Source organism: Pongo abelii, chromosome 2, assembly GCF_028885655.2.
Source record: "Pongo abelii isolate AG06213 chromosome 2, NHGRI_mPonAbe1-v2.0_pri, whole genome shotgun sequence".
Lineage (NCBI taxonomy): Eukaryota > Metazoa > Chordata > Mammalia > Primates > Hominidae > Pongo > Pongo abelii.
In genome coordinates, this window is record NC_085928.1 from 69,751,972 (window position 1) to 69,778,372 (window position 26,401).

Below are 26,401 nucleotides of genomic sequence, written 5' to 3' on the forward strand. Positions count from 1 at the left end.
AGGGATCAGATCATGAAAGAACTCAGGGAAGTCCAAGTGTGGCTGAAATACCAGCACGGCGGGCCCAGCCAGCTACGCTTCATTGCTTCAGCAACTGCAGTCCTAACACCTGAGGGACAGTCAGAGAAACCCCATTCCCTCACTTCACACTTATATCTCCCAAGAGGAGCTGGATTGAAAGCAACACAGAGGAAATCCCTGTGGGTATCAGTGTGTTTTTATACACGTGAATTTTTTTTTAGTTGCCTATATACCAGCAAAGGAAACACATACAATTTTTATAAGAGAAAATCCTCCCACCTAGTTTTGCTTCCTGTTAGGTGGTCTGGGAGAAGGGAGAAAAGTTGAGGTTGTCCCTTTTGAATTCTAGGTTAACCCTTTGTACCTTAAACTAAAAATTAAAGTAGTTTAGCTAGGCAAGTTTCTCTTTTCTTTTCTCTTTGGTATAAAGGGTATGAGATTAAGCCATATCAGATATAATGGCTCAAGGGAAATTAAGAAGATGGAGAAGCGAAGAGCAGCAGCTGGGGAGATACTTGAGGAAGGGGAGAAGCACTCTTAACATTACTTAGAGGAAGCAGGGAAGTCCCTGCAACTGATTTGAGAGCCCACTACCTTCTAATGAAGACACTCTCTTCAGAGAAGATGATAGATATCAATCAGGAGAAAAAACAAAGGCTCTTGGGCTTTGCCAATGATTTGGGGGTTATGGAGGCTGCCCGTGCTCCAGCTCTCTACTTGTGATCCTCAGACAGGGTCCAGCACAAGACTTCCAGGACAGCAAGAGACTGGATATGGGTTTGGCCTTAGGCAGGGGAGGGGGTAAGCAGGACTAGCCTGGGTCCCAGGACTGTCTCTGCATGTGGGCTGAGTTCTGGGGAAGGGAGAGTGGGGAAAAGGGAAAGTGGAAGACCAGGGCCCAAGTTGGGACTGCCCAGGGTCGAGGGATATCAAGGACTGCTGTAGGATGCCTAAGAAGACTGAAGCATAGAGGATTCCCAAAAGGAGGGGCCCATGGATGCATCAGGAAGGAAGATCAGGAGGTGACCCAGAGGGAGTGGTTTATTGGGTCATGGGAGGGCAGGGCTGTACCAAAGGAATCCTCTGTCTCCATCCTCCCTCCTCTCTCCTCCAAGACTTTCTTCTTTCACCCTTGCCCATAAAAGAGCCATGGTCCATGGCCAGGAGGGGGCTAATTACTCTCCCTTCCCTCAAGGAGTCAGTAGTGGAGCTTGGGAGATTTTAAACACAAAAGGCAGAAAGTGGAAGGTGATTTAGGAAGAGCACCTGGTGAGTTATCCCCACAGAAACAAGTTTAGGATAGGCGTAGTGGCTCATACTTGTAATCCTAGAACTTTGGGAGGCTGAGGTAGGAGGATGGCTTGAGCCTGGGAGGTCAAGGCGGCAGTGATCTACAGTCGTGCCACTCCAGCCTCGGTGACAGAGCAAGATCCTGTCTCAAAAATAAACAACAACAAAAAGAAGTTCAGAGCAAGAAGAGCTATGAGCTCAAGCACAGTAGGCTTCTAGAGGGGCTTTGAAAGAAAGGTGGGAATACAGAGGAGAATAAAAGGGCAGAAGGAATTATTGAAAGGAGGAACAGAAGGAATGAAGGCTCAGAGACAGGGACATTCTCAGTTTGCTTAGGTCTTTGGAAATGGGTGATCAGTCAGGATACTTGGAAGGAATCAACTGTTATCTGACAGTACTTGACAGGTAGATATTCTGTTAAGTATTTTTGTAATAGAGAGGTCCTTCCTATACATAAGATGTGACTATAAAGTGATCTGACTTTATTCCTTCTGACCAACACATCATAACCTAGTCAACCACATGAGTGTTTGCCCTTTTGAGACAGTCACCTTGGGAAGCCACCTTCTTACCTGAATGTGTCGGCATTGCTGCAGCTGCTTTGGTCAATCTTCTTTAGAGCCTGGAGCGTGGCCTTTACCAGTGGGGCCAAGACTATGTATTCAAATGCACACCTTGTCTTTGGAATAGAAAGCTCCATTTGAAGCTGAGCTTTGCGATGCCATTGGAGGTGCAAAATGGCAAGAGGAATATGCTACAGTGGGGCTGTTCCACCGGCTCTGAAAAGAGCACCCCAGCAGTGACAGCCCAGAGCACTTGAGCAGTGGCAGCACTGTTGGAATAAGTGCATCACCTCCTAAGGGGAAAAGTTGGAGGAATAATACTCATTTGATTGGGAAAAAAGGTGTGTTTGTTAAATACTATTTCATTCATTCATTCATTTATTGAGGCAGTCTTGCTGTGTTGCCCAGGCTGGAGTACAGTGGCACAATCACGGCTCACTGTAGCCTTGACCTCTTGGGCTCAAGTGATCCTCCCACCTCAGCCTCCCGAGTAGCTGGGGCTACACACATGCACCACCATGCTTGGCTAATTTAAAAAAAAATTTTTTTTGCAGAGACAGGATCTTACCGTGTTGCCCAGGCTGGTCTTGAACTCCTGGGCCCAAGGGATCCTTCCCAAGGGCCTCCCAAAGTCCTGGGATTATAGGCATGCGCCACTGCACCTGGCCTTACTATTGCATTGCTTTATAGTCACACTGTATTCATCACATACCATCAGCACAGCTCAACAAACTCATACTGTGCACCTACTATGAGCTAAGTGGTCAATGTTTTACAGCACAGTTTTACTGTGAAAGATTATTAACTTTCAGAGAATGAATAGGCAGTATAATGTATTCAATCCTTCAACTATTGAGAATGGAATTTAATTTTCTGTTATAATTCACATGCCTTCTGAAAGTCCGCAGCTTTGAAAAACCACACCTGTGAAAAGTTTTTTTAATGAAATAACATCACTGGGACTTCACAATTATGATGATTTAGAGGGACAAGGAAGCATCCCCCGGGTTAATAATCATAAGTAAATGTTGCTGGAGTTTGTTTTATACATTTCTTGGACCCTACCTGAATAAACAAACCCCTTTCAAAATCCTTGATGTTTTTTCCTCCTCCTCTCAGACAAAAGGAGAACTCATTTTTATAAGAGCCAATTTTGAAGCCCAGGAGGTTCACCTCTGGGACAAGGGGAGAGTCCTCATCTTGTTTCTGTAAAATAACCATGACAATTGCTTACTTCATGAGTTTGTGAGGAGGATTAAATGAGCCAATATATGTTATGTTTCTAGAGCACTGGATGGCACATAGTAAGCACTATGTATTACCTATGATTATTAGCATTAATTTTAGCATATTGCTCATAGAGCCTGTTCGACCAAGCTGTTTGCTCAGTTCTGGGATTCTGGTAGATTTAGTCAGCATGTCAGGTAGCAGACAATTCCAGCTGTCGAGATGCTGAGAACTGGACAGATGATTCTAGCTAGAAGGCACACATCCTCCAGGAGCCTGGATGGGACAAGTGCTCACCCCAGAGATGGACCTGCTGCACAGGTAGAAAGAGCCGATGGTGCTCTCCTGAAAATGGGCATCATCAGTGGCTTTTAGTGAAAGTAAAGGCCCCAGTTCTGCCCCCAAGCTCATGAAGGCATTCTGACTCAACTTCCCTTTCTCCTCCAGGAGAAACTTTCCCTTTCTCCTCCAGGCCTTTCTCAGCTTTTGTATTCCTTAGTGCCAGTGTAAGGGTCAAGAAGGGAGGAAGGAGAGCAAAGCCAAGTGGATACCCAAGAAAAGCAACTTAGGGTGTATGGCAGGGAAACATGGGAAGCTGTTTGGAATTTGGCATCAGGTGGAAACCTATGGGCATCTATCCAGAGGGTACCTTGTAGACATGATCTTGTTAGAACTGAACTTTTTACCAAGAATGATGTTTCTTGAGCTGAATTCCAGAGACATTGTTCCAGTGGACATAAAGGTGTGTTTCTCTCCTTTTTGTGGGCAGCTGGGAGTACCTTATGGGGTCGTAGGTAGGCTTTTGTCCATGGGTGCATAAACAGTCCCTTTTGTTGAAGAGAAGCTAGGTACAGGGATGGGAATGGGTCCAGTCCACACAGTTGCTGCTCTTTCACAAGGACTGAAAGAGGCCCCCATGTCAACTGGTGTCTGGGAGGGCAGCTAAGGCAGCCACATGGGAAGGCTGGCTGGGTGGCTTCCAGAAGTCCCATGAAGCTTCCAGGCTCGAGGGTGGCTCTCCCCACAGGCCGGCTGTTTGGCAGGCTCCCCAGGACCTTGGCTGGCTGCCATTGCATTTCGGTGTTCACGGACTCTGAAGGATCTGCTTACTCTAACTGATCTTATTCCTGCATAATCTTTTCTTTTTCTCCTGCTCTGCTGCCTGTTTATTTTTTGTTATCAGAGGAAGAAGAAATGCTCGAACCAGGAACCAGGTATTTACTAGAAAGGCCCATTAGCCCCATTCACCGCAATGGAAACTGTCTTTAGTGCTGATTTCCAGAACAGAGCCCACCTTGCCTGTTGCTGATGGGTCCATATTCTTGTCCTGTCCCTGGGCACAGTCAATCAAGGAAAGAATTCACAGGTGGGGTGTGGAGGAGCCAAGAACATATCCAAATCCATGCTGTCTTCACAAGAGCATATTACATGTGCCTCATCGTCTACTCATGTGAGGAGGCTAGGCCTTTGATTTGGCCCCTTTTAAAGAAAGTTTAAAAGAATTCGATGCTCTTTAAGTGACCTGGAATAACAGAGAGGGCAACCAATAATGGAATCCAAAAGAAAATGTCTCCCCTCCGCCATAATCATTTGTGGCTGTAGACCAGTCTAGGAAGATGTCATTGAAAATACATTCACATCCCAGGTGCCTGTGTTGAGAATTGCATCTTTTTCAGCCTTTTAGAGTAAGGTTGGCCCCTGAATGGCCAATGGCTGACATCGGCTGCCTCTAGAGCTTTTCCCTGTGGCATGTTTACTGTTAAATGCAGTATGCATCTGGGTGTTTAGTTGTGACTTCATGAGTAGAACTGGTCTTCTTTTCTTAGAGCTCAAAATTTCCACCGGGGGCCAGCCTTGCTTCTCCCCTGGTGTGCCCTTAATTCTGACATCAGGTACTGCAGTAATAGGATGAGGAGTTGATCCTTGAGCACTGAGAAAATAGTGTTGAGTTGGGACAAAATGGAGAGGGATGCAGAGAACTCTTCAAGGCCAGACTCCAGCACCCTCCCTGAGGTGGTTCCCTCTCCACTGCCCAAGTGGGCCTGCCAGGCCTCCTGAGCCCAGGTTCCTTTCCAGTTGGGTAAGAAGAAGAGCATTTCTTTAAAATGATCATAGCTATGCCTTTTTGTGCGCACAGCTGAAGACTCTCTATTGTAACTGTCCATGGAGACTTTAGGATTAGCAGTTCCTTGCTTGTTTTCCTACTAATCTGATGGTACTAATATTCTGGCTTGAGTCTATAATCAGTGTTTGCAATCTTTTTCCTGTGGTGGTTGTCAAGCCCCATAAAACTCACAATTTTTCTTTTCTCAAGGATTCAGGACAAGCTATACCGCTTGTAGTCGAGAGCTGCATCCGTTACATCAATTTATATGGTAAGCTGGATCTTGGGCCAGTGTTTTCAGCAATCTGCAGAACAGGTGCTAGGCTGTTCTGATAGGAAATGAGATTCTAATTTGTCCTGGAAGACTTCCCGTCACAGCTCTGCTTTTGAGGGGGAAAGTACTGCACACAGCAGCTGCTCTTCTGAGTGCTACTTTTGAGCCTGTGTGTTGGGGGATGGAGATTATGGTGAGAGGATCCAAGACCTAGGAAAGCTGGAGAGTAGAAAGGGCATGGACAAGAGAACTCAACCCTACAGCTCTGTGCTTTGAGCACTGAATGGAGTTTGCCAGTAAATCAGCTAATACTACTAGATTATAAGCTCCATGAAGGTATTAGGTTGATGCCAAAGTAATTGCGGCTTTTGCCATTACTTTTGAATGGCAAAAACCGCAATTACTTTTGCGCCAACCTAATAATGGTGTCTGGGATTTGTTAACCATGGTGTCACCAGAACGTAACTGGTGCTTATCCACTCATTCATTCCTCCAAAACCATATTTATTGAGTGCATAATAGGCACTGCTTTGGACAATGGGAATACAGGCATGAACAAGACAGGTGGAATGCCTGCCCTGCATAGCTTACATTTCCAATGAAAAGGGCAAGGAAATTATCAAGTGGAAAAATAAATAATATCATTTGAGATACTGCAAATGCCATGAAACTAATTTAAAGGGGATAGAGAATGGCTGGAAAGGAGAGGAGGTGCTTTGGCTAAGATGGTGAGGAGGGGGTGATGTTTGAACTAATACCTGAGTAGAAGCAGCCAGCTATGCAGTCCAGGTGGAGAGAATGGAGGATGGCGAGTGGAAAGGCCTAGCATGGGGAGGAAGGTCAGTGTGGCTGGGTGGTAAGGAGCCAGGACGATGAGATCAGAGACTTGGGTGGCAGAAGTTCAATATTGTTTAATTAAAGAGATGAACAAGCAAGCATTTATTGAGCACATACTACGTACAAACCAAACTTTGACCAAAGCCTGCCTTTTGAGAGTAAATACTTCCTAAATTATAATGTGGAAAATTGTTTTATATAGAAAAACAGAGATAGGGAAAGGACCACAGGCTCCCCCATTAATTCCCATTAATATGAAACAGACCTTTTAGTTCCTTCAGTCGTACAGGCTGCTGTTACGTCGTTACTGTCATGTCATGTATAAGGGTCTCCTCTTTGTTAAGGCCTTGTAGAAACATGTAAAAAAAAGGGATAGTTTTATTTTAATAATTTAACCTCTCCCAAGTCCCCGCCAGAATGTACTCTGGAGTCTAGCTCTTCTTGAAGGCAGAACATGTCTGTGTACAGGGAAGGAAAGGTATTGATACAAACTTCTTAAGGCCTTTTCCTTTAAGCTCAAACAGAAGATCACAAGTGTATGAAGCAGATGTGTCCAAGGATTTTGGCCAGCTGTACTTTACCGTGAAGGCCATTTCTGGTGACATTCATACGGAATGACTCTGTTATAAAGGATCAGGGGGGAGAAAGGGACAAGCAATGGGGGGAGTCACTGATATTCCCGGTAGTCTAATGAACTCAAGGTCTCGTGGATTTACTATTTCTTTTTCTGTATGTTTCTTTTTTAGGACTCCAGCAGCAGGGGATCTTCAGAGTGCCAGGATCTCAGGTGGAAGTCAATGACATCAAAAATTCCTTTGAGAGAGGTGGGTGCAGAGCGACCATCTTAAGCTTGTGGCCAGGGGAAGCCAGGGTGAATGTTCACATATGTCTCAGAGCCAGTGGTGTGCAGAAGCCGGCCTGCAGTGGTTTGCAGGAGCTGATTGTGCACATCTCTTCCCAACTTCACATGCAGTGCCTTTGTCCTGGTACTTGGAATAAGCCATGGCTGGAGTGTTTACACCACAGAAATTGGCAAACACTAAGTTCTAATTATTCCCTGCCAAAGAGTTAACTGTTCAACATTTACCTACCTCTAGCACCAGCACCAGCACCAGCACCAGCACCAGCACCACCACCACCAGCACCACCACCACCACCACCACCACACCACCACCACTACTACTACTACAACTACTACTGCTACTGCTACTGCTACTACTGCTATTACTACTATTACTGCTTATGGGTGCTTTCTCCAGTGGACAGCACAGTGGTTGCTGGGAAAGGGCGCCTTGTAAAGAGCTCTGGAATATTTATGTGAATCTGTAAATGATGCTACATTTTAGAATTGGAAGAACATAGAAAACACTGAGTGGCTTTTAGAATATCCTAATTGTTAATTTTTTATGCAGTGTTTTTGGCAAGCCACACATTGGGGGTAAGAGATTATACACTCCCTCCACTCCTGGAGAGGTGACCTAGTTCCCATTTTGATTTAAACAAGGATATGAAAGCTTATTAGAAATGAGGTGGACCACTAGACCAGGACACATATGATATATTTGGTGTAGCCTCTCTGGGCGTCAGAATCCCTGATAGGAACAGATGGCCAGTGATAGTGTCCAAGCCAAGTAAGAACTCACTGGGTCAGGAAACGCTCAATTCTTCTTACACCTCTGCCTTTGAATATTCAGTGTTTATCTCACTGCTGCACTGAAACGGAAAATCCGTGCATTTTCATTCGAGGAAATATTTTCAATCCTGCTCCCTGATTCTAGAACAAAACCTAGCATTAGCAAGTCCATAACCTCATCCCAGGGGAGGAAAGAAGAGTTGGAATATCAGTATCCCAAATAATATCTCTGCCTGCAATTTTCCAATATTTGAAAAGGTCATGTCTCCATAGTCCATCCCTTCTCAACTCTGATTTACTGCCTTCTTCTCTGAGTGGTTCTGGTACTGAGGACCCCAACCCCATACCCCTTTACTTGCAGTACATCACATCCCAAAAGGTATGGTTTACCCCTGTTGGCTGTGCTCTGAGCAGACCTTTCTGTGTATTTCCACCCATAGAATTCTTCCTACTTATTACCTAGCTCCCCTCCCACCCCAAAGGAGCTGCCTCTTGAGCACATTCTCTGCCTCTCAATCATCTCCATTCCATCCTGTGGTGGAGGAAGCATTCTGCAGTTCCAAGCAGTACTGCCACAGCCCCCAGGCACAGACCCTCTGTGGATGTAGGTGCTGTGGCTTGGAACCATGTGTAGACAATGAGATTTGGCTGCATGTCATGCTCAGTGGCCTCCTGGGGTCTAGGGGAGCTTCGTTTCTGGAGCCTACTCGAAGATCTCGGGTGCTTAGAACCAGGGAGCCCCAGGACCTCCTTGCTCCAAGCTCCTACTCAGTCATGTATTCATTCACTAAACAAGCACGCACTGAGCTCTATACCATACAAGGTAATGGACAAGGGCCTGGAAATGCAATATGAACAAAATACAGTCACTACTAGTGGGGGAGCCCGTTTAGTCAACAGCCAGTGTAATCAGTGCAATGATGGAGTAGGCATTGGGGAGCATAGGAGGCCCTAGCCCAGCTTGGATGGAGTGGGGAGGAATAGCAAAGCCAAGGAGGGCTTCCTTGGGGAAAAATGCCTAAGCTGAGGCTTGAAGAGTAAGAGCCAGGGGAAGCAGGGGCAAAGAAAGGGCACTCCAAGCCAAGAGAACAGCATGTGCAAAGGTCAGAAAGCAAGAGGTCTCTCCCATCTGCGTCCATGATGCAAGTATCATTTGTCATTGCTCTGAGCCTCTCTTGGCAGCACTGGACAGTCCAATCCATAATGTTGTTTCTTCGTTTTCCCCAACTCCTTACACCCCTGCTGCCCCGTGTTCATTTACAATGAACAGAACCATAGTCTGGAACCTTTGCTGTTCCCTCCTCCTGGGCTCATCCCATTATACAGAATGCCTTGTCACCCTGCCTTGAATCTCATGGGCAAACTCACTGCATGGTGCCTCCAGCCTGGCAACCACTTTGCCTGGCATTTCCCTGCCTCTCCATATTCTGTATGTAACCTTGTTGCCACAGGCAACCCCACCCTTTCCCTACTCTGGTAGCACTGCTTTTTACCTTCTTGAATGTGATTTTTTAAGGTCAGTACCTCCTGTCACTTGCTTTGGTGCTTTGCATGGGTGATGTGCAATTTAAAATAATTCTCTGCTCCTAACAAGCCTTGGATCGCCTCAGGCAGAGCCCAGCTGGGCAGAGAACATCTGAACTAAATCTCAGCTGCAAAAAAAATTTTTTCCTTTTTCTTTTCCTCACGGACGCAGTTGGCCTCACTCTCTCTCCCCATCGTTCCAGAACGAATCTCATTCTCTCACCAGCCTGGTCCTTCTGCTCCACCTGAGTCAACAATGAAGCATGCTTTCTTCTAAAAGAATCGTTCTAGTATGTCTCTTTTATAAAAATCCTTTCCTGGATTTTCTGGGTTGGCTGCTGCCAGATTTCTCACTTATTCTTTTCTGTTCCTTGATATTCACCAAGCATATGCCCTGGGTTTGGCTCCCAACCTGGCTGACACTCAGGGCCGCCTCCTCCCACCCCTCCCCAAACTAGGGTCTTCCCTCTTCCTGGCCCTCAGCCTGCTTATCTCTGTGTTTCCGTGGCGACGGGGTGGCCCAAACCTGGGCCCAGCTCAATATTTCTCTTCTCGCCCACTCTTCACATCCCACATGGTTTAACTCGTGACTAAATTTCCTCTCCAAACCAGTATGCCATGTTTTTCCTTTCTTCCTGTATTTTATTTATTTAGTTAGTTAGTTAATTGAGATGGAGTCTCGCCCTGTCACCAAGCTGGAGCGCAGTGGCGGAATCTCGGCTCACTGCAACCTCCGCCTCCCAGGTTCAAGTGATTCTCCTCCCTCAGCCTCCTGAGTAGCTGGGACTACAGGCATGTGCCACCTCGCCTGGCTAATTTTTTATATTTTTGGTAGAGACAGGGTTTCACAACGTTGGCCAGGATGGTCTCCATCTCCTGACCTCGTGATCCACCCACCTCAGCCTCCCAAAGTGGTGGGATTATAGGCATGAGCCACTGCGCCTGGCCAGTTTATTTAGTTTTTGAGACAGCGTCTCTGCCTCCCTGGGTTCAGGCGATCTTCCCACTTCAGCACCCTTCCATCCACCAAGTAGCTGGGATTACAGGTGTGTGCCATCATGCCTGGCTAATTTTTGTATTTTTTTGTAGAGATGGGCTTTCGCCATTGAACTCCTGGGCTCAAAGCGATGCACCTGCCTCAACCTCCAGAATTGCTGGGATTCCAGGCGTGAGCCACTGCCCCCAGCCTTTTCCTTTTATTTTTAAAATTTAAATCCTCTAATCCCTGCAGGGTGCCCATTCTTCACCAGTTGTTAAAAGGGATTTGGGTCTTGTTCTTCCTTGGCTCTGTTTTTCCCTTCTCCTGAGTAGAGGTCTTCCCAGAGTTCCTTGCTTAAGGCTGTTGAAAGGAGCATGGTTTTCTTTTCCTTAAGCTCCTGAAAAGTGATAACATGTTGGAAATCCACTCCTGACTTATTATTCCTAAATCTACTTTTTTTTTTCCTTCTCATATGAGTCAACCAGAGTTTTAGTTGGAATTCTTTTTGTTGTTGTCGTCAGTAAATCTTAAACTCACTGCTCAAGTTTTGAGCTCTCCCTATAAATCTTCTGGCAAAATGAGGGAGAGAGAGAAAAAAAAACACACATCACGCAAAGGCAAGAATTAGCTGCTGAGCTGTGGGGTGAGCTGTGGTTTGCTCTTGTCTCCCAGAGGGTCCCCCACAAACCTCTCTAGGTGCCCTCTTTGTATGCACAGATGGGAGTGCTGAGATCTCTCCTTATGTGGAGGGGGTGCCTTGCCAAGGAGGCAATGGCTCTCTCCCCCTGTGCAGATCTACGCAGGGTTTGGATGTGCTAAAGCCATGCCATGTAGGCTCTAGCACACTCTTGACTCTGGATCTGCCCCTTCTGAGATCTGTGTCCTGCCTCGAGAAGAGGGATGGAACCAGGAGATGCTGGGCGGGGTTGTCATGTCAAGGGGCTTGAGGACCTGTGGCCAGAGAGAACTGCCCTCATGAGAGAGACTGACTCCAAGCTTCCAGCAGCAGGTCTGACAGAGCCTTTAAGCACACACTATGTGCTCAGTCTCTGCCCTGGGCACAGCCCTGTCTTAAAGCCTTTAGCAACGCCCAGGTGATCTGGGTAAAAGTAAGCTCCAGGCAGGGCAATTCAGTAACAATGCCACCTCCCCAGGACATTAGCTAGCCAAGTGTGAACATGTCTTTCCTTCAGATTTGCCTGGAATGTTAGCTCTAATTCTCCTCCTGGAGAAAGCCGTCATTCACAGGAACCATCCAGCTCATCTCCAGCTCTGGGATTCCATTCTCAGAGCCAAAACTAACTAGCTTGCAGAGAGCCAAAGGCCTGGGCTAATTGAAAAGAATGTTTGGGCAGTTCAATTTATGGACTGAGAGCCTTGCAGGAGGAATGGCAAGAACTAATGGCATGTGTATGTGTATGTGTGCGTATGTAAAATCAATATGCTAATCACGCTTAACAACGGGAACTAGTACTAGGCAACATGGAGGAAAATATCCATGTGTTTTTGAATTATGAGACCACAGGAATGTTGTGTGGAGCTAATAGGGAAACAGCTTAATATGGTACAGTTTTTGAATTCCTTAGGCTGCTACAGGGATAGGAGGGAGGCTGAGGAGGTAAGGCTTGGACATCCCCCACCCCAGTTCAACTAAGACAGCCTTGTTCTATAAGTTGGGATTTCACAGGAACTTTTTTACTGAGAAAAAAAAAGGTTGAGATTCTACTGTAAAGGATGAAAGGAAGGAAGGAAGGAAAGTAGGTAAATATATACCTACCTATATAAGCAGGCATAGATGCAGACAGACAGATCCAAAAATCACAGGTAGAAGAAAGTGTATCTCTCAGGGATTATGAGACCTTGGAGCTGCCAGTATCTGTTGTTGACTTTGTGATTGTGGGCACATTGCTTCATCTGCCAGGGCCTCAGCTCTCCCACAGGAGAGAACGGTGGTATTGGAACCATGTCTCCCTTAGTGACATGCAGTGCTGTAAGGGTTAGGAGAGTTCATATGTACAAATGTGCTTCTCACTTGAGAAGTGCTGTGTGAATACAGATGATTTTTTTGGTGTGTTTATTTTCTCTCTTCCTTTCCTACAAGGAAGTCTTATGGAGGCAGCATTCTCACCTCCTCCAGTGGGAACATTTGAGAGATTGACCTATCCAATACCATATCTAGGCCACTATGCATGATTGTTCATGCTGGGCACTGCACAAGGCTGCCCAGCCAAGAGAACAGATGGGAACTGAACTCTGGCTCATGCTCTGTACACTGCAAGCCCTGGTGCAGGAAGGCAGGGGGACCATTCTCTAATTCATACTGAAGCATGTTGGGGCTAGGGAGGCTCTGGCAGTGACATGTATTCACTTCCCACAGAAGCAGAGTGAAGAGATCCAAGGATGAGTTTCCAGTTATGCTTTTCATTGCTTGCCAGCCCTAGAGGTGCTCTTAGCTGTTCAGGAGGAGGAGCAGCCCATTGTGCGGATGTCTCTGAACATCTCAGGAAAGCAGCAGAAGGCTCCCTGCTGCCTTTCACCTCCCCCATGGAAATTCACAGTGGTGAACCTGCCCAGCAGCTCTGATTAAATCGAAAAGTGCTACTCCCCTGAGATACCATTTTCCCTTGTCCAACTGGCAAAAATTCAAAACACTGACGATATGCCAGGGGCAGGGCTGTGGAAAACAACATTCTTGAGATGGTGTTGCTGGTAGGAATATAAAATGGCATAGCCCCAGTGAAGAATTCCACTCTGTCTGAAAAAACTGCATATATGTCTACCCTATGACCCAGCCATCCCTCTTCTGGGAACTGATCACAGAGATCTGCCTCCATGCATACAAAAACACAAGAATATTCACTGTGGCAATATTTATAATAACAAAATAGTGGAAAGAAGTCAAATGTTGACCCATAAGAGATTGATTGTATAAATTATGGTCTATCCATGAAGTAGAGTACTTTGCAGCCTTTAAAAAAATAATAAATAGAGGAAGATCTCTGTGAACTAATGTGGAGGGATTTCCAGGGTTTCTTGTTAAGTGAAGAAAGAAGTTTATTTATAAGTATACTATATTCTGTGTAAGAAATAAGAAGATATTAAAAATAGGCTTATGTATTTGCTCATACAGCAAGACAAACCAGAAACGAATGAAAATATAAGGTGTGGAGGAGAGAAGGATAAGAATAGGGCTTGTCTGAGTGCAACTTTTGACTTTTGGACCCTATAAATGCTTTGTGCATTTAAAACTGTAAATTTAAAAAAAGTATTTCTAAAAAAAATTAATACCTAAAATGCAAAGAAAACCAAGTATGCCACTTACCAAATTGATAACTACAGAGAGTAACGTTTGAACAGGTACTCCGATCATACATTTTTAACAGCTTTATTGAATTGCATACCATAAGGTTCACCCATTTTTTAAAGTATACATTTCATGCAAATCAAAACCACAAATATCATGTCACCCCAGTTAGAATGGCTATTATTAAAAAGGCAGACAATAACAGATGCTGATGAGGATGCAGGGAAAAGGGAACTCTTATATACTGTGAGTGGGAATGTAAATTAATACAACCACTATGGAAAACAGCATGGAGATTTCTCAAAAAACTAAAAATAGAACTACCATACCATTCAGCAATCCCACTACTGGGTATTTATCTAGAGGAGAATAAATTAATGTATCAAAAGGATACCTGCACTCCCACGTTTACTGCAGCACTATTCACGATAGCAAAGATACGGAAGCAACCTACGTGTCCACCAATACATGAATGGAAAAAGAAAATGTAGTGTATAATATATAGTGGAATACTATCCAGCCACAAAGAAGAATGAAATCATGTCATTTGCAGCAACATGTATGGAACTGGAGGACATTATGTTAAGTGAAATAAGCCAGCCTCAGAAAGAAGATTACTGCATGTTCTCACTCCTGTTTGGGAGCTAGAACACTTTATCTCATGGACACAGAGGATAGAATGATAGGTGCCAGAAGGAAGGGTGAGTGGGAGTGGAGAATGAAGAGAGGTTGGTTAGTGAGTACAGACATACAATTGGATAGAAGAAATAAGTTCTAGGGTTTAATAGTAGAATAGGGTGACAATACTTAGCAACACTATTTTGTGTGTTTCAAAGTAACTAGAAGAGAGGACTTGAAATGATACCAACACATAGAAATGACAGATATTCAAGGTGATGGATACCTCAAATACCCTGACTTGATCATTATACATTCTATGCATCTAACAGTTACATGTACACCATAAATATTTAAAATGTTATATATCAATAAAAGAAAAAATACATTTCAATAGTTTCTATTATATTTACAGAGTTAGGCAATCATCATCATAATGTTACTTCAGAACTTCTTCATCCTCCCCAAAAGGAACCTTGTACCCATTTGCAAGTCCCTCCCAATATCCTCCATACCCTGGCCACCAGCCCTAGGCAACCACTGATCTACTTGCTGTCTTCTGACCATATATCTCTTTAGTGGGATACATTTTGAAGATAAAAATACTAAACAATAACATAAACAAAAGCCCTGGAAAGAAATCTCAAGTTGTATATAGCAGGTTTATTGTTAGTGGTAATACTACTATTAAAACTGCTACACATTGATTTTGTATTATAGGATAAAGCAGATGAATGTAATTATTACTAGTATTATTCAGAACCAAGATTTTTATGGTAAGAAAAAAATGTACAAATACAAAATAAGTGAAGGTAATGAAAACCTTATTGTATGAATAAGAAACATCAGTATGAACTGATGAAAAAAGATTCTAGTTCTATCCACTGAAAGGATCTAGAAGGTCTTTGTGACTCTTCTGTAGCAATGAGCACACCTAATACCTAGATCTTGGTGTCTCGATATGAAACACCATATTTGTTTCCTACAGAGAGCAAACAGACCCCGCTGGAGAAATGTTTGATTCAAAATCTGGATCAAGGAAAGTAAAAAGTAATTGGGGATTTTTTTTGGTCCAGAAAGCAAGGAAGTGCTCAATGGAGGTCACACTAAAAGGACACAAGAAAGTATGCTCCCTTGCCAAATTTGGGACAATTGAAGTATTCTAAAAAATAGTGATGGTAATGGGTAATCACAATTCAGTTAAAAATTACAAAAACAAGTACGTATAAGTGTTAATAAAGGGTGAGGGTGGGGGACAGGAAGACAGCTCTTCTTTACAAAAGAATGCCTGCTGATACATGGAGAAGAAATTACATAATTAGAAAATCACCATTTTGCAACCCCAGTGGAACAATTAATTTGGGCAAAAATCATCACTGGATGCTAAAACCATTGGGTGAAACATGTTGGGGACTACATGCACACGGTCGTCTCAAAGTATCATCTTGACACTTTGAGTACCATTTCACAGATCATACTTATTACAAAGTGGGGGAAAATACCTTTATAATGTAGAGATCTGGAGGCCAACACCTTGACCCAGTTATCAAGGTTGGCATCACCAGCAGCAGGACAGCCTGACGTACGTGCCTTCTAATGGGATGCATTAAGGTGTCCATAACGTCACCCATGTAGTGTTCTTGCCAAAAATATTTAATTGGAGTCTAATCATGAGAAAACAGACAAATCCAGAGTGTGAGGCATTCTACAAGACAACTGGCCAGGGCTCTTCAGAAAGAGCTGATATTGTAAAAAACAAACTAGCAAACAAAAATATCGGGGCATATTTTACATTTAAAGGACTCAAGAAAAATAACCACCAAGTGAATTGTGTGAATGCTGATTAGATCTTGGCTTTTGAAAAAAAGTCTATAAAAGACACCATGGGACAACTGGGGATGTCTGAATGTGGGCTCTATACGAGATGTTCTTTTTGAATGGTTAATTTTCTTAGGTGTGATAATGTTGTGGTTATGCAGGAGAATATCCTTATTCTTAGGAGAAGTGTGTTGAAGTAGTTAGCAGTGGTGTGTTTTGATGTCTACAAAATAATCTCAAATAGTGGAGCAACAATAAATATAAATACAGAAAGAACGAGAAATCAAATGTGGCAAGATGAGTGTAAGCGAAGGGTGATGGGCGTTCATTATTTTATTTTTACAACTTTTCTGTAGATTTAAACATTTTCAAATAAGTTGCAGAGAGAACTTTAAACTTGCTGAAGTGGGGGGCCTCATACGTGGGGGAGACTTCTCCCATCTGCCTTTCCTGTGGTTCAGGCTGGACCAGGTCATCTCTTCTGCCATCTGCACATTCTCTGACTCCTTCCCAAGCTGAAACATCATCTCGTCTCTTGTTTCCACTCAGGTGAAGACCCCCTTGTGGATGATCAAAATGAACGAGATATCAATTCAGTCGCTGGTGTTTTAAAACTGTATTTCCGAGGACTGGAAAACCCACTCTTTCCTAAGGAAAGGTTTCAAGATTTGATATCTACTATTAGTAAGTATTTCCCAGGTGAAATGATCAGTTCTTTGACAAATCATTGTTGGAGTTGAGCTACAGGCTTATTGCTGTGCTAGGCATAGAGGAGGGATATTATGAAAGGTGAAGTGTGACGTGCATCCTCATAGAACTGAAAGCGGAAATAACAAGATGGTTTATAATGAAAGGGCTAATGGGCCTGTCACACCCCCTGGGTAGAGAAGGAGCTCAGAGGAGAACCAGAGGAAGACTTGGTTTTGCAGATCAGAGCCAAGAGAGAGTGCTGGGATCAGAGTGTTCCAGGAGGAATGAGCACGGGGGATCCTGGGAAGGGCTAGGGACATAGACCCAGTGGGACCAGCCAAGAAGGTGTCCCAGCCTGTGCATGGTGCAAGAGGTTGGAAGGGGAAAATGGAGCAAAAGGGGGAAGACCTTGAATGCCTTACAGACATTCCAGAGCTTTTCCCCTTGGGTGATGGGGAGACGTGGAAGGTCTAGAGGTCAGGTCAGCAGCATGATCAGCAAGGGAAATGCTGAAAGTAAGTTGTCTGGGGATTTTCTCTGACATTGCTAGTTAGTTGTGAGAAACTATTATGTTTCTGTGGATAAAATCAGGTGGAACCCAGTCTAGGGGGCTGATGTCATGGCACCTTGACTCTGAGGTACCCAAATCCAAGGTAACCTTTTGGAAATTTTTTTAAAAAATAGGCTTTCAACTTTAGAATATTAGAATTTTAGTCATTTAGAATAAACTTTTAAATTTGATTCACAGAAAAGTTGCCCCATACCCAGTTTCATTTGGGGTGTTTCTCACATTACTCTGAGAGATATTTGCAGCCAGGAAAGTGTCCCAGGAGATGGCAAGAGAAGAGGGAGGTTTGAGCTCTCTTTTATTGTGTGTGTAAAAGACCTTTCTGTTCCTCTCTTCCCTCCACACTATTCCCTGCTCAACTTTCCAGACCTCCATACTACAAGCTGTATTCTAGACTGCAGAGGTCTGACCCTGTCTGAGCCCTGTATCACTTGCTCAGCCAGTGTTTCCAGAACCCCAAAAATCCTGTTCCTGTACAGGGCCCTGAGCAAATTTCAGGTCTAGGATGACCTGGAAACAGAGGTCAGAGATGAGATCCCAAGCATCTGCCAGACTTTGGCTGATAGGTAGCTTGAGAAGTGGTGATTTATTTGATGTTCATTTCCTGAGCAACTACTATGTGTCAGGCCTGTGCTGCAGCTGGTGTTTGTAAAGAGTTTAATAAAACATGGTCCCTGCCTGTGTCTGTCAGGATTCACAGGTAACAGAAACCCAGCTTAAACCTTTTCACTTCATAAAAGGGAATGCACTGTTTGGGAACCTGGAAAACTTAGGTCCAGCTGGACTCAGACCTTCACACGGCATCAGCAGATATATGCCCCCTCCATCTCTATGCCAGCTTCACTCTTAGGTGGGATCCTCCTCTCAGGGGCCCCCCACTGTGCTCCAGGCTTCCCTCTACCCAGGTCCAAGAGGGCACCTCCCTGTGGGTTTCTCACAGCCAAAGTCCCGAGAGTTGACTCTGATTGGTTCTTGATTAAGCCACACCTCCAGCCCCTCCCTGTAGCTAGGGAGATGGATGCTCTGACTGGCCACGCCAGGATCACCTATGATCCCTGGAATCAAGAGTAGAGCTGGCTCCCCCGCTCCCCCATCCACGTGGGTTGATATAGGAGATGTGGCAAGCAAACATTTGTTGCTTTGCTCTCTGAGGATGGAAGACATGCTGAAAGGCCCCTTTATGTTACAGAACTGGAGAACCCAGCCGAGAGGGTGCACCAGATCCAACAAATCCTCGTCACCCTTCCCCGCGTGGTCATTGTGGTCATGAGATACCTCTTCGCTTTCCTCAACCAGTGAGTGTCTGGCCAAGGGGCCCCTTTTTGACTCAGGCCTGGCCTCTTTTGGGAGGGGGTGTCTTGAGGCTTTTGCAGATGCTGTTTTTAAAGGAGAACATGGAACCCTCCTGGATTTGAATAAAGTCCCCCAAAAGAAAAAAAACACAGGGGGAGGACTTGCCTTTCCCAGATGACTTGTGGGTAACTCCTCTCTCCTAGCCTCTCCCAGTATAGCGACGAGAACATGATGGATCCCTACAACCTGGCCATCTGCTTCGGGCCTACCCTCATGCACATCCCTGATGGGCAGGACCCTGTGTCCTGCCAGGCACACATCAATGAAGTCATCAAAACCATCATCATCCATCATGAAGCCATCTTCCCCAGCCCCCGGGAGCTAGAGGGACCTGTGTATGAAAAATGCATGGCTGGAGGGGAAGAATATTGGTAAGATGCCATTCCTCTTAATATTATTATTATTATCATCATCGTTGTTATTGCCATTGAACAGGAACAATAAGAAACCCTTCAGTTTTCTTACTGCTTGATAGTCGGTGTTTCCATATACATTTTCTCATCTCAGCTTCACAGCAGCTTCACATGAGAGATAGGTACATCAGTTAGGATTCTCTTGGTTACAAGGGACAGACATACAACTCAAATTGCCTTTAGCCAAATGGGACTTTATTGATTTACTTAAGTAAAAAGTCTGGGGATATATCTTCAGGTATAGCATGATCCAGGGGCTCAACTATTACCACAAGGACTTGGTCCTGCAGTCTCCATTCCTTGGCCCTGCTTGATTCTGTGTTGGCTTCATTCTTGGACAGCCATTTCCTTGGTGGTTGCAAGCAGGCAACCAGCAACTCAAGATCTATAACTCACTCTCCTAGCATCTTCAATAGAAAAAGACCCTTTCCTTCCCAAATGTTCCAACACAAGCTCAAGAATTGTGTTTCATTGCTGAGGTTTGGGCCTGGTGAAGTAATCATCTTGGTAAGGAGATGCAATGCTTTAACTGGCCATGTGAGTCACAAGCCCATCTCAGGAAGCAGGGGAGTCAATAGTCCCCACCTCAACTTCATGAACTGAGTGTGACACTTCCTACCCTTATCTCCTCTCACCTAGGAGTTCTCTTTTCCAGACAAAGTGAGCTCAGTTTCTTTGTGTGTCCAACACCATGTCAACAATCACTAGTTTGGGACCTCTGTGTGCCTGGTATACCTGGTACTACACTAGGTCTTAGGAGAAATATTTTAGAACCTTTTTCAAAGTCAGGGCTTTAAAAGCTTCCCCAGGCTAAGACCTTAAAATGTGAAGACAGGAAAAAAATGTTTAAATGTGGTGAAGACAGGAAATTCAGGACACTAATTGACAGAGACCAAAGCGTTTCTACTATTTCTTTATTTCCAATTCAAGAGAGCACACAGCTATATATTTAGGTATTACCCACACTGCCTTCAGCCAGGTGCCTACAGAGGAGTTTGTTTTTTGATTGTCAAAGCATTCCTGGACTTTTGAATTGCCTTAGTACTGTGAGCATATTTGGGCAGCTGCTTCAAAGAAGGAAGGTGTTCCAGCCTTTGTGTTTCCTTCCCACATGCCTCCCTGCATAGAAATACTAGGTCATAGTGGTGTCTAATCACAGCTCTCTAATCTCGTTTGTGGCACTAGGGAGCAAGTCCATCCCTGTTCTGTAACAGAAACATTAAACAGCTGGCAAGCATAATTTCTGGACAAAGAGAATTTTCACGCAGTTTTTGCAACCATTACCAGTTCTCTTTTCTTGCTGCAATATATGTAATTAGTGTTCTGGGAAGGGACCCACAGATCTTCGTGTACTTATCAAAGAACAATATACAATAACCCCACTTTTCTTAATCCTATTTGTTTCCCACGAGACTGTAAAACTATTAATTACATGGTAATTTTGGAGTTTTCAAAACCAAAAGGGAGACTTGGCTGAGGGTCTCAGCACAGTAGACAGCATTCATTCATTCAACAAATGGTTACCAAGCATCTGTTGTGGGCTGGATTCTGTGCTGGGAGTCAGAGATGTAACCAAACAAGATTGACCCCTGGTGCAGGAGCTCTGATGGAATAGGAAACAAATGGCTCCAGAAGTGGGGCTCTCTGAGCCAATCTAGGGAAATCAGGAAGGGCTTCCTGGGGGAAGTACAGACTGAGCTGAGACTGCAGAATGAACAGGGGCCAACCCAGTGAGGAGTGGGAAGACCTGGAGCATTCAGTAGAATGAAAATTAGTTCAGTGTGGCCAGAGCATAGCATGTGTGACAGGGGAATGGTGAAGGATGAGGCTCCACAGGTTGGATAGAGCCGGGCTATGAAAAATCTTGGAAGCCATTGAGTTTGGTCCTGATTCAGGTGGCAGTGGAGAATTTTTCATAATAAAGTGCATATTCCTTTAAATGGCATTGCAAATGTCAACTCCTTTGAGAAGCCTTCTCTATCCACTCTTTATAGGTCCCCTCTGCTGTTCTTGTCTCTGCCCATTTATTTCCTACATAACACTACATAACATAACTTGCAACTGTCTTATTTAATGGCCTGTTTACTTCAGTTTTTTTCTTGTCCCTCTCCCTACAATGTAAGCAACATGAGGCTAGGAACATTGTCCACCTTATCTATCATTGCATCCCTCCTACCAGCACACTGCCTGGCATATTAGAACTCACTCAGTGGCTCTATAAAAAAAAACTGGCTGATTATGTGAATTAACCCTTGTCTCAAGAAGCTTATAATCTAGTGAGGGGGTAGTAGCTGGTGAAATTATACCAGCACATTAACAACCAAATCTGATGGACTGGATTACTCAGCCACCATGCCCATCATGGTTGCCAGTCTACTCTCACTGCCTGCATCAATCGGGGCTTTTGCGTGCAGAAAGACAGGGCAGCCCTTCTTAGCTTCATCTTACCTCCTGGGATATGTCACCTCAGCTATAAGACAAGAGAGTCAGGCCAGATGAAATAACTCATGGTACTTCAAAGGGTTCTTTTTGTTCTGGCCTGTGGTCCTTCCGATTATAAATGCTGGGGTTTTACCACTGCCCTCTGGATCTTACAGAACATGTAAGCATTGACAGTCTTCACCAAGAAGACAGCTCAGCAAATTCCAGGGCTAGGAGGGCACTGGGGGAGATATTTGGAAAGCTTCGCAAGGAGGAGGCTGGGAGTAGTTTTCTAATTAAGAAGATCCCCGGAGTGGTCACGTGGAAAAGATAGGACAGTATAGGCCTGCATCTGAGCTGCGGGAGGGCCCGGAGGCCAACTGGACTGGCATGAGAGGCTGAAGATGCTGTGAGGGTAGATAACCCCCCCAGTGAGTCCCCTTCCCGTGTTTCCTTGCAGTGACAGCCCACACAGCGAGCCAGGGACCATCGATGAAGTTGACCATGACAATGGCACTGAGCCTCATACCAGCGATGAAGGTGAGTGAGGGGGATCCTGGGGACAAGGGATTCTTCCTGGGGCCTCTCACGCTGATTTATGTCAGCCCAACCACAGGGCTGGCCCACGTAGACCTCTTCAGCTTTCCAAGTCAACCATCTGTCCTTCAGAATAGATGAAGACCCAGAAAAACCTTCATGGCATGCCCCAAGTCCTGGCATGGGCCTGACACGGAGCAGATCCTCACAGGCTCACGCTGTGTTCACCACACCCCACACCTAGCCCACTTCATTCCTTAATGTGTGCTTCCTGACCCAGGTACAAATCCTAAGTGACATGAGTTCCGTAAGTAGAAAGCAAGCTCTGTTCCTCCATCCTTCCCCTATGAGGGTCTGCTCTGTGCCAAGCCTGTGCTGGGACTTGGGCACAGGGATGAACAAGATGTCGGTCTCCAAGGAACTCCCAGTCTGTCACCAGATCTTGACAGGTTGGAAGTAGCTTCTCATGGTGCAAAGCGATAATGCCAGATTACAGGTGTGACTGGTGCATTGGGCACCCTGGAGATGAAATCAAAGGGTGATGATCCTGGGAAATGTGTGGTGAGAGAGAGAGAGAGAGAGGCCAGTCAAGACCTTTCTCCAGATTCCTCCACCCCTTCCAGACAAGGAGAAGAGAGTCGGACTAGTCTCTAGGGAAACTGGACTGCGTAGACAAGCAATCTGAACCATATGCCAACTTATCCATCAGGCAGAGTAGGCGTAGTGCCAAGGGCCCATAGTACTTGTAGAGGTCCACTAAAATGTTTTAATTTCTTTTAAAATCAGAAAAAAAATGAACACAATATCCAGTCTGGATTATATTTATCTTTATATTAATGCAGTTGTAAAATATAATTTTTAACTATTTTTTTGAATGGAGGAAGGGACCCATGCAGGCAAAAGTGCCTAGGACCCTTGAAAGTTAGAACACAGCCCGGGATGCACCAAGTACCTGGGATAGTTTTCCTTTTTAAACATCATGGCTTAGCAGTTCTCTTACTTGTCCTTTGTGTTTCTCTTATGGGACCGGGTCATGTTGGCCACCACATTTGTCAGGAGAGCAGGGCAGGCATTCAGGTGGCAGTTCTGGGAACTGGTAAAAGAGACAAGACTGATAGATGGGTTTTCACATTCTAGTAGGACTATTTCAGTTGCTAATGACAGAACCCCCAACTCAAATCAACTTAAGCTTAAAAGGGAGTAGGTTCCTATACCTGAAAATTCCCAGGGTTGGCATGGCTTCAGGCACGCTGGATCCAGGAGCAAGGGTGCTTTTTGTCAGCACTTTGTCTCTGTCTTCTTGTTCTGCTTCCCTCTGTGCTGGTTTCGTTCTCATGTAGGATCTTCCTGTGCAGTGGTCTCTGGCAATTCCAGGCTTTCACCATCATCTTACCCAAAGTCTCAATGGAAAAGGGCTTCCTTTCTATAATGGTTCCAAGAGAGGTCCTGGGGTGGAGTCTCACTGGACTGCTTTGAGTCATGCACCGAGGCATGATCCAGTCCCCATGGCCTGAGAGGGACCTAATGGATCAGACCTGGGTCACAGGTACAGAAAAGCAAATCCAGATATCATGTTCAGCTTGATCAGACTCCTGAGAGGCTAAAGTCATCCTGAACTGAGGAATGTGTCCTGCAGGGGCTTTGTTTGGAGATGTGAAGGCCGCCACCTTTTGCTTATTCCTGGTGATTTGCTTTTCTCTTGCCTCCTTTTTTTCTTCTGCCGACCACCTCCAGTTCTCCCCCTCCCTCTATCCCTTTTAACAGCCCCCACCCCGTCCTCTCCATCTGTTGCTCGTTTTATTTCTGGATCTCTTTCTGTCCATCTCTTTATCTCTCCCTCTAGCTTGCTCTGTCTCTCTCTCTCTCCTACTCCTGACATTTCCTCTCCTTTGTCTTGACCGAAGCACCTGCCTTCCTGGGGGCTGAGGTCCCTGTCAGTCCCTTTGCTGGTTTTTCCACAGCTCCTCGGGCTGATGGGCAGAAGGCTGCTCTGGACACCAGGACTGAAGATGAGGAGGGACAGAGAGAATAGGGCTTGCTGGGTCAGCGAAGAAGCAGCCATGGGACTCACCCAGTGGGGCTTCATCCCCATAAGAACCACCCCCCAGAAAGTGCTACCTCCCCCTTCTCAGGGTAAAAGTTCACAGTGGCCCCCAGAATGTATGAGTCAGAGCTTTGGGTCCCCCTCCCAGATGATCCTTCTTCTTTTTGTTCTTCGTAAGGCTGCTGGTTTCTGGGAATGACAAAGGCAGGAAAAATCATTCTGGGAGGGAAGCAGCCACAGGCTGGGAGAGCCAGTTTCCTGTTCCCTGAAGGCTCTCAAAGTATCCTGTGTGTATTAGTGGGGGGTATTGAATCAGGGGCACTCTTTGGAGGAAAATCAATTGCATTTTCTAAATGTTACATTCATGCCATCCCTGGCCAAACAGTGGCAGAATAGTGAGCTGCAGAGACAGTCAAGGGGTCACTGTGCTCAGAAAAAAGAGACCTGGAGTTGAAGCACAGAGGGAGTCCTTATGGTCATGTAATCTGAGGCAAGCCACATCACCTCTGGCCTCTATTTCCTTATCTATAAAATGGGAATGACAGCACCAAGCAAATTATGGCATGGGTTAAAATGAGGTGACATATGGGAAGGAGCCTAGCACAGTGTCTGGGACAGGGAGGTGGATAAGAAACATCAATGGACTCTGTATCAAACAGACATCCTTCCTAATCCTGATAGAAAAACTGAGTCCTGGAGAATTTTCTTGACCTAACTGGCATTGGCAGTTACTGGTCATTGGCAACTGAAACCTCCTGATTTGTTTACCTGTTTCCTCTTAGACATTTCATTTAGGGGATCATCAATATCTATCTTCTTTTCTCTTGACAGCACCCGGTATGAATGGAACCCAGCAGGCCTCAAAGGTCAAATCAGGCAGAGAACCATGAGTCCAGGTCTTTGCCATACATGAATCAGCCAATGAATGCCAAATTGGAGGAACAATTTAGTTGTTTGTTTATCTGTTGCCTTTCTTGTCTCAAAGATTCTGTACCAGCTGGGCGTGGTGGCTCACACCTGTAACCCCAACACTTTGGGAAGTTGAGGTGGGCAGATCACTTGAGCCCAGGAATTTGAGACCAGCCTGGGCAACATGGTGAAACTCCGTCTCTACAAAAAAAAAAAACCAAAATACAAAAATTAGCCAGGCATGGTGGCATATGCCTGTGGTCCCAGCAAATCAGGAGGCTGAAGTGGGAGAATTACTTAAGCCCAGGGAGGTTGAGGCTGCAGTGAGCCATGATTGTGCCACTGCACTCCAGCCTGGGTGACCGAACAAGGCCCTGTCTCAAAAAAAAAAAAAAAAAGATTCTATACCTAACTGATGCCTAGTCTCCTGTCTTGAGTCTGATAAGTCTGGAAATTCCATAGTGCTTGCTCTTTGGTCTCCAAGATTTATATAAAGAAACCATGGTTAGGCCAAGGATCCTTGACTAAATGAAAAAATGAAGGCAGCCTGTCACTAACAACTTTATTAATTGGAAGCTAAATGAGAAACAAGATTATTAGATTATAAAACCACTAAAATCAGTGACAGAGGCATGTTCATATGGGTGATATGTCCCTTTTCAATTATAATTGTGCCACCATTCTCTTACTGATATTTTCGAGGTTACCTTTGACTCCTCCCCCTGTTGGTCTGTTTACAATTTCATATAAATTGTGTTGTACAGAATACAGTTGTTTGGCTCTGTCCTCTTTCACTCTGCATAATATTCTGAGATTCATCCATGTCGTGTGTATTAAGGTGAGGTTTTTGATTGTATTAAAATGATATTAGTCCATTTATGCACAAACACCCCAGTTCTGGAATCATAGCCACTCCTTTTCTTTTCTTTTTTCTTTCTTTCTTTTTTTTTTTGAGACAAAGTCTCGCTCTGTCGCCAGGCTGGAGTATGGAGTAAAGTGGTGTGATCTCGGCTCACTGGAGCCTCCAACTCCCTGGTTCAAGCAATTGTCCTGCCTCAGCCTTCTGAGTAGCTGGGCTTAGAGGCATGTGCCACCATGCCCAGCTAATTTTTGTATTTTTTAGTAGAGATGGGGTTTCACCATGTTGGCCAGGCTGGTCTCAATCTCCTGACCTCATGATCTGCTTGCCTCAGCCTCCCAAAGTGCTGTGATTACAGGTGTGAGCCACCGCGCCCAGCCCACTCCTTTTCATAAGAAATTAAGAACAATAGAAA

At 45.0% G+C, this 26,401-nt stretch overlaps 1 protein-coding gene across 3 annotated transcripts in view; it reads left to right on the forward strand.

The window, feature by feature from the left end:
• SRGAP3 (SLIT-ROBO Rho GTPase activating protein 3) overlaps positions 1-26,401 on the forward strand; it is a 271,705-nt gene that overhangs the window by 217,109 nt on the left and 28,195 nt on the right. Inside the window, exons 12-18 of one of the 3 annotated variants that reach the window (XM_002813479.5) lie at positions 4,285-4,315; positions 5,416-5,476; positions 7,063-7,140; positions 16,742-16,876; positions 18,640-18,745; positions 18,947-19,174; positions 22,098-22,177. In XM_002813479.5, the coding sequence (XP_002813525.1) occupies positions 4,285-4,315; positions 5,416-5,476; positions 7,063-7,140; positions 16,742-16,876; positions 18,640-18,745; positions 18,947-19,174; positions 22,098-22,177 (719 nt within the window). Of the gene's footprint in view, positions 1-4,284; positions 4,316-5,415; positions 5,477-7,062; positions 7,141-16,741; positions 16,877-18,639; positions 18,746-18,946; positions 19,175-22,097; positions 22,178-25,049; positions 25,367-26,401 lie in introns of those variants that run through there. The other 2 variants (XM_054551851.2, XM_002813478.5) reach the window with 2 other exon arrangements.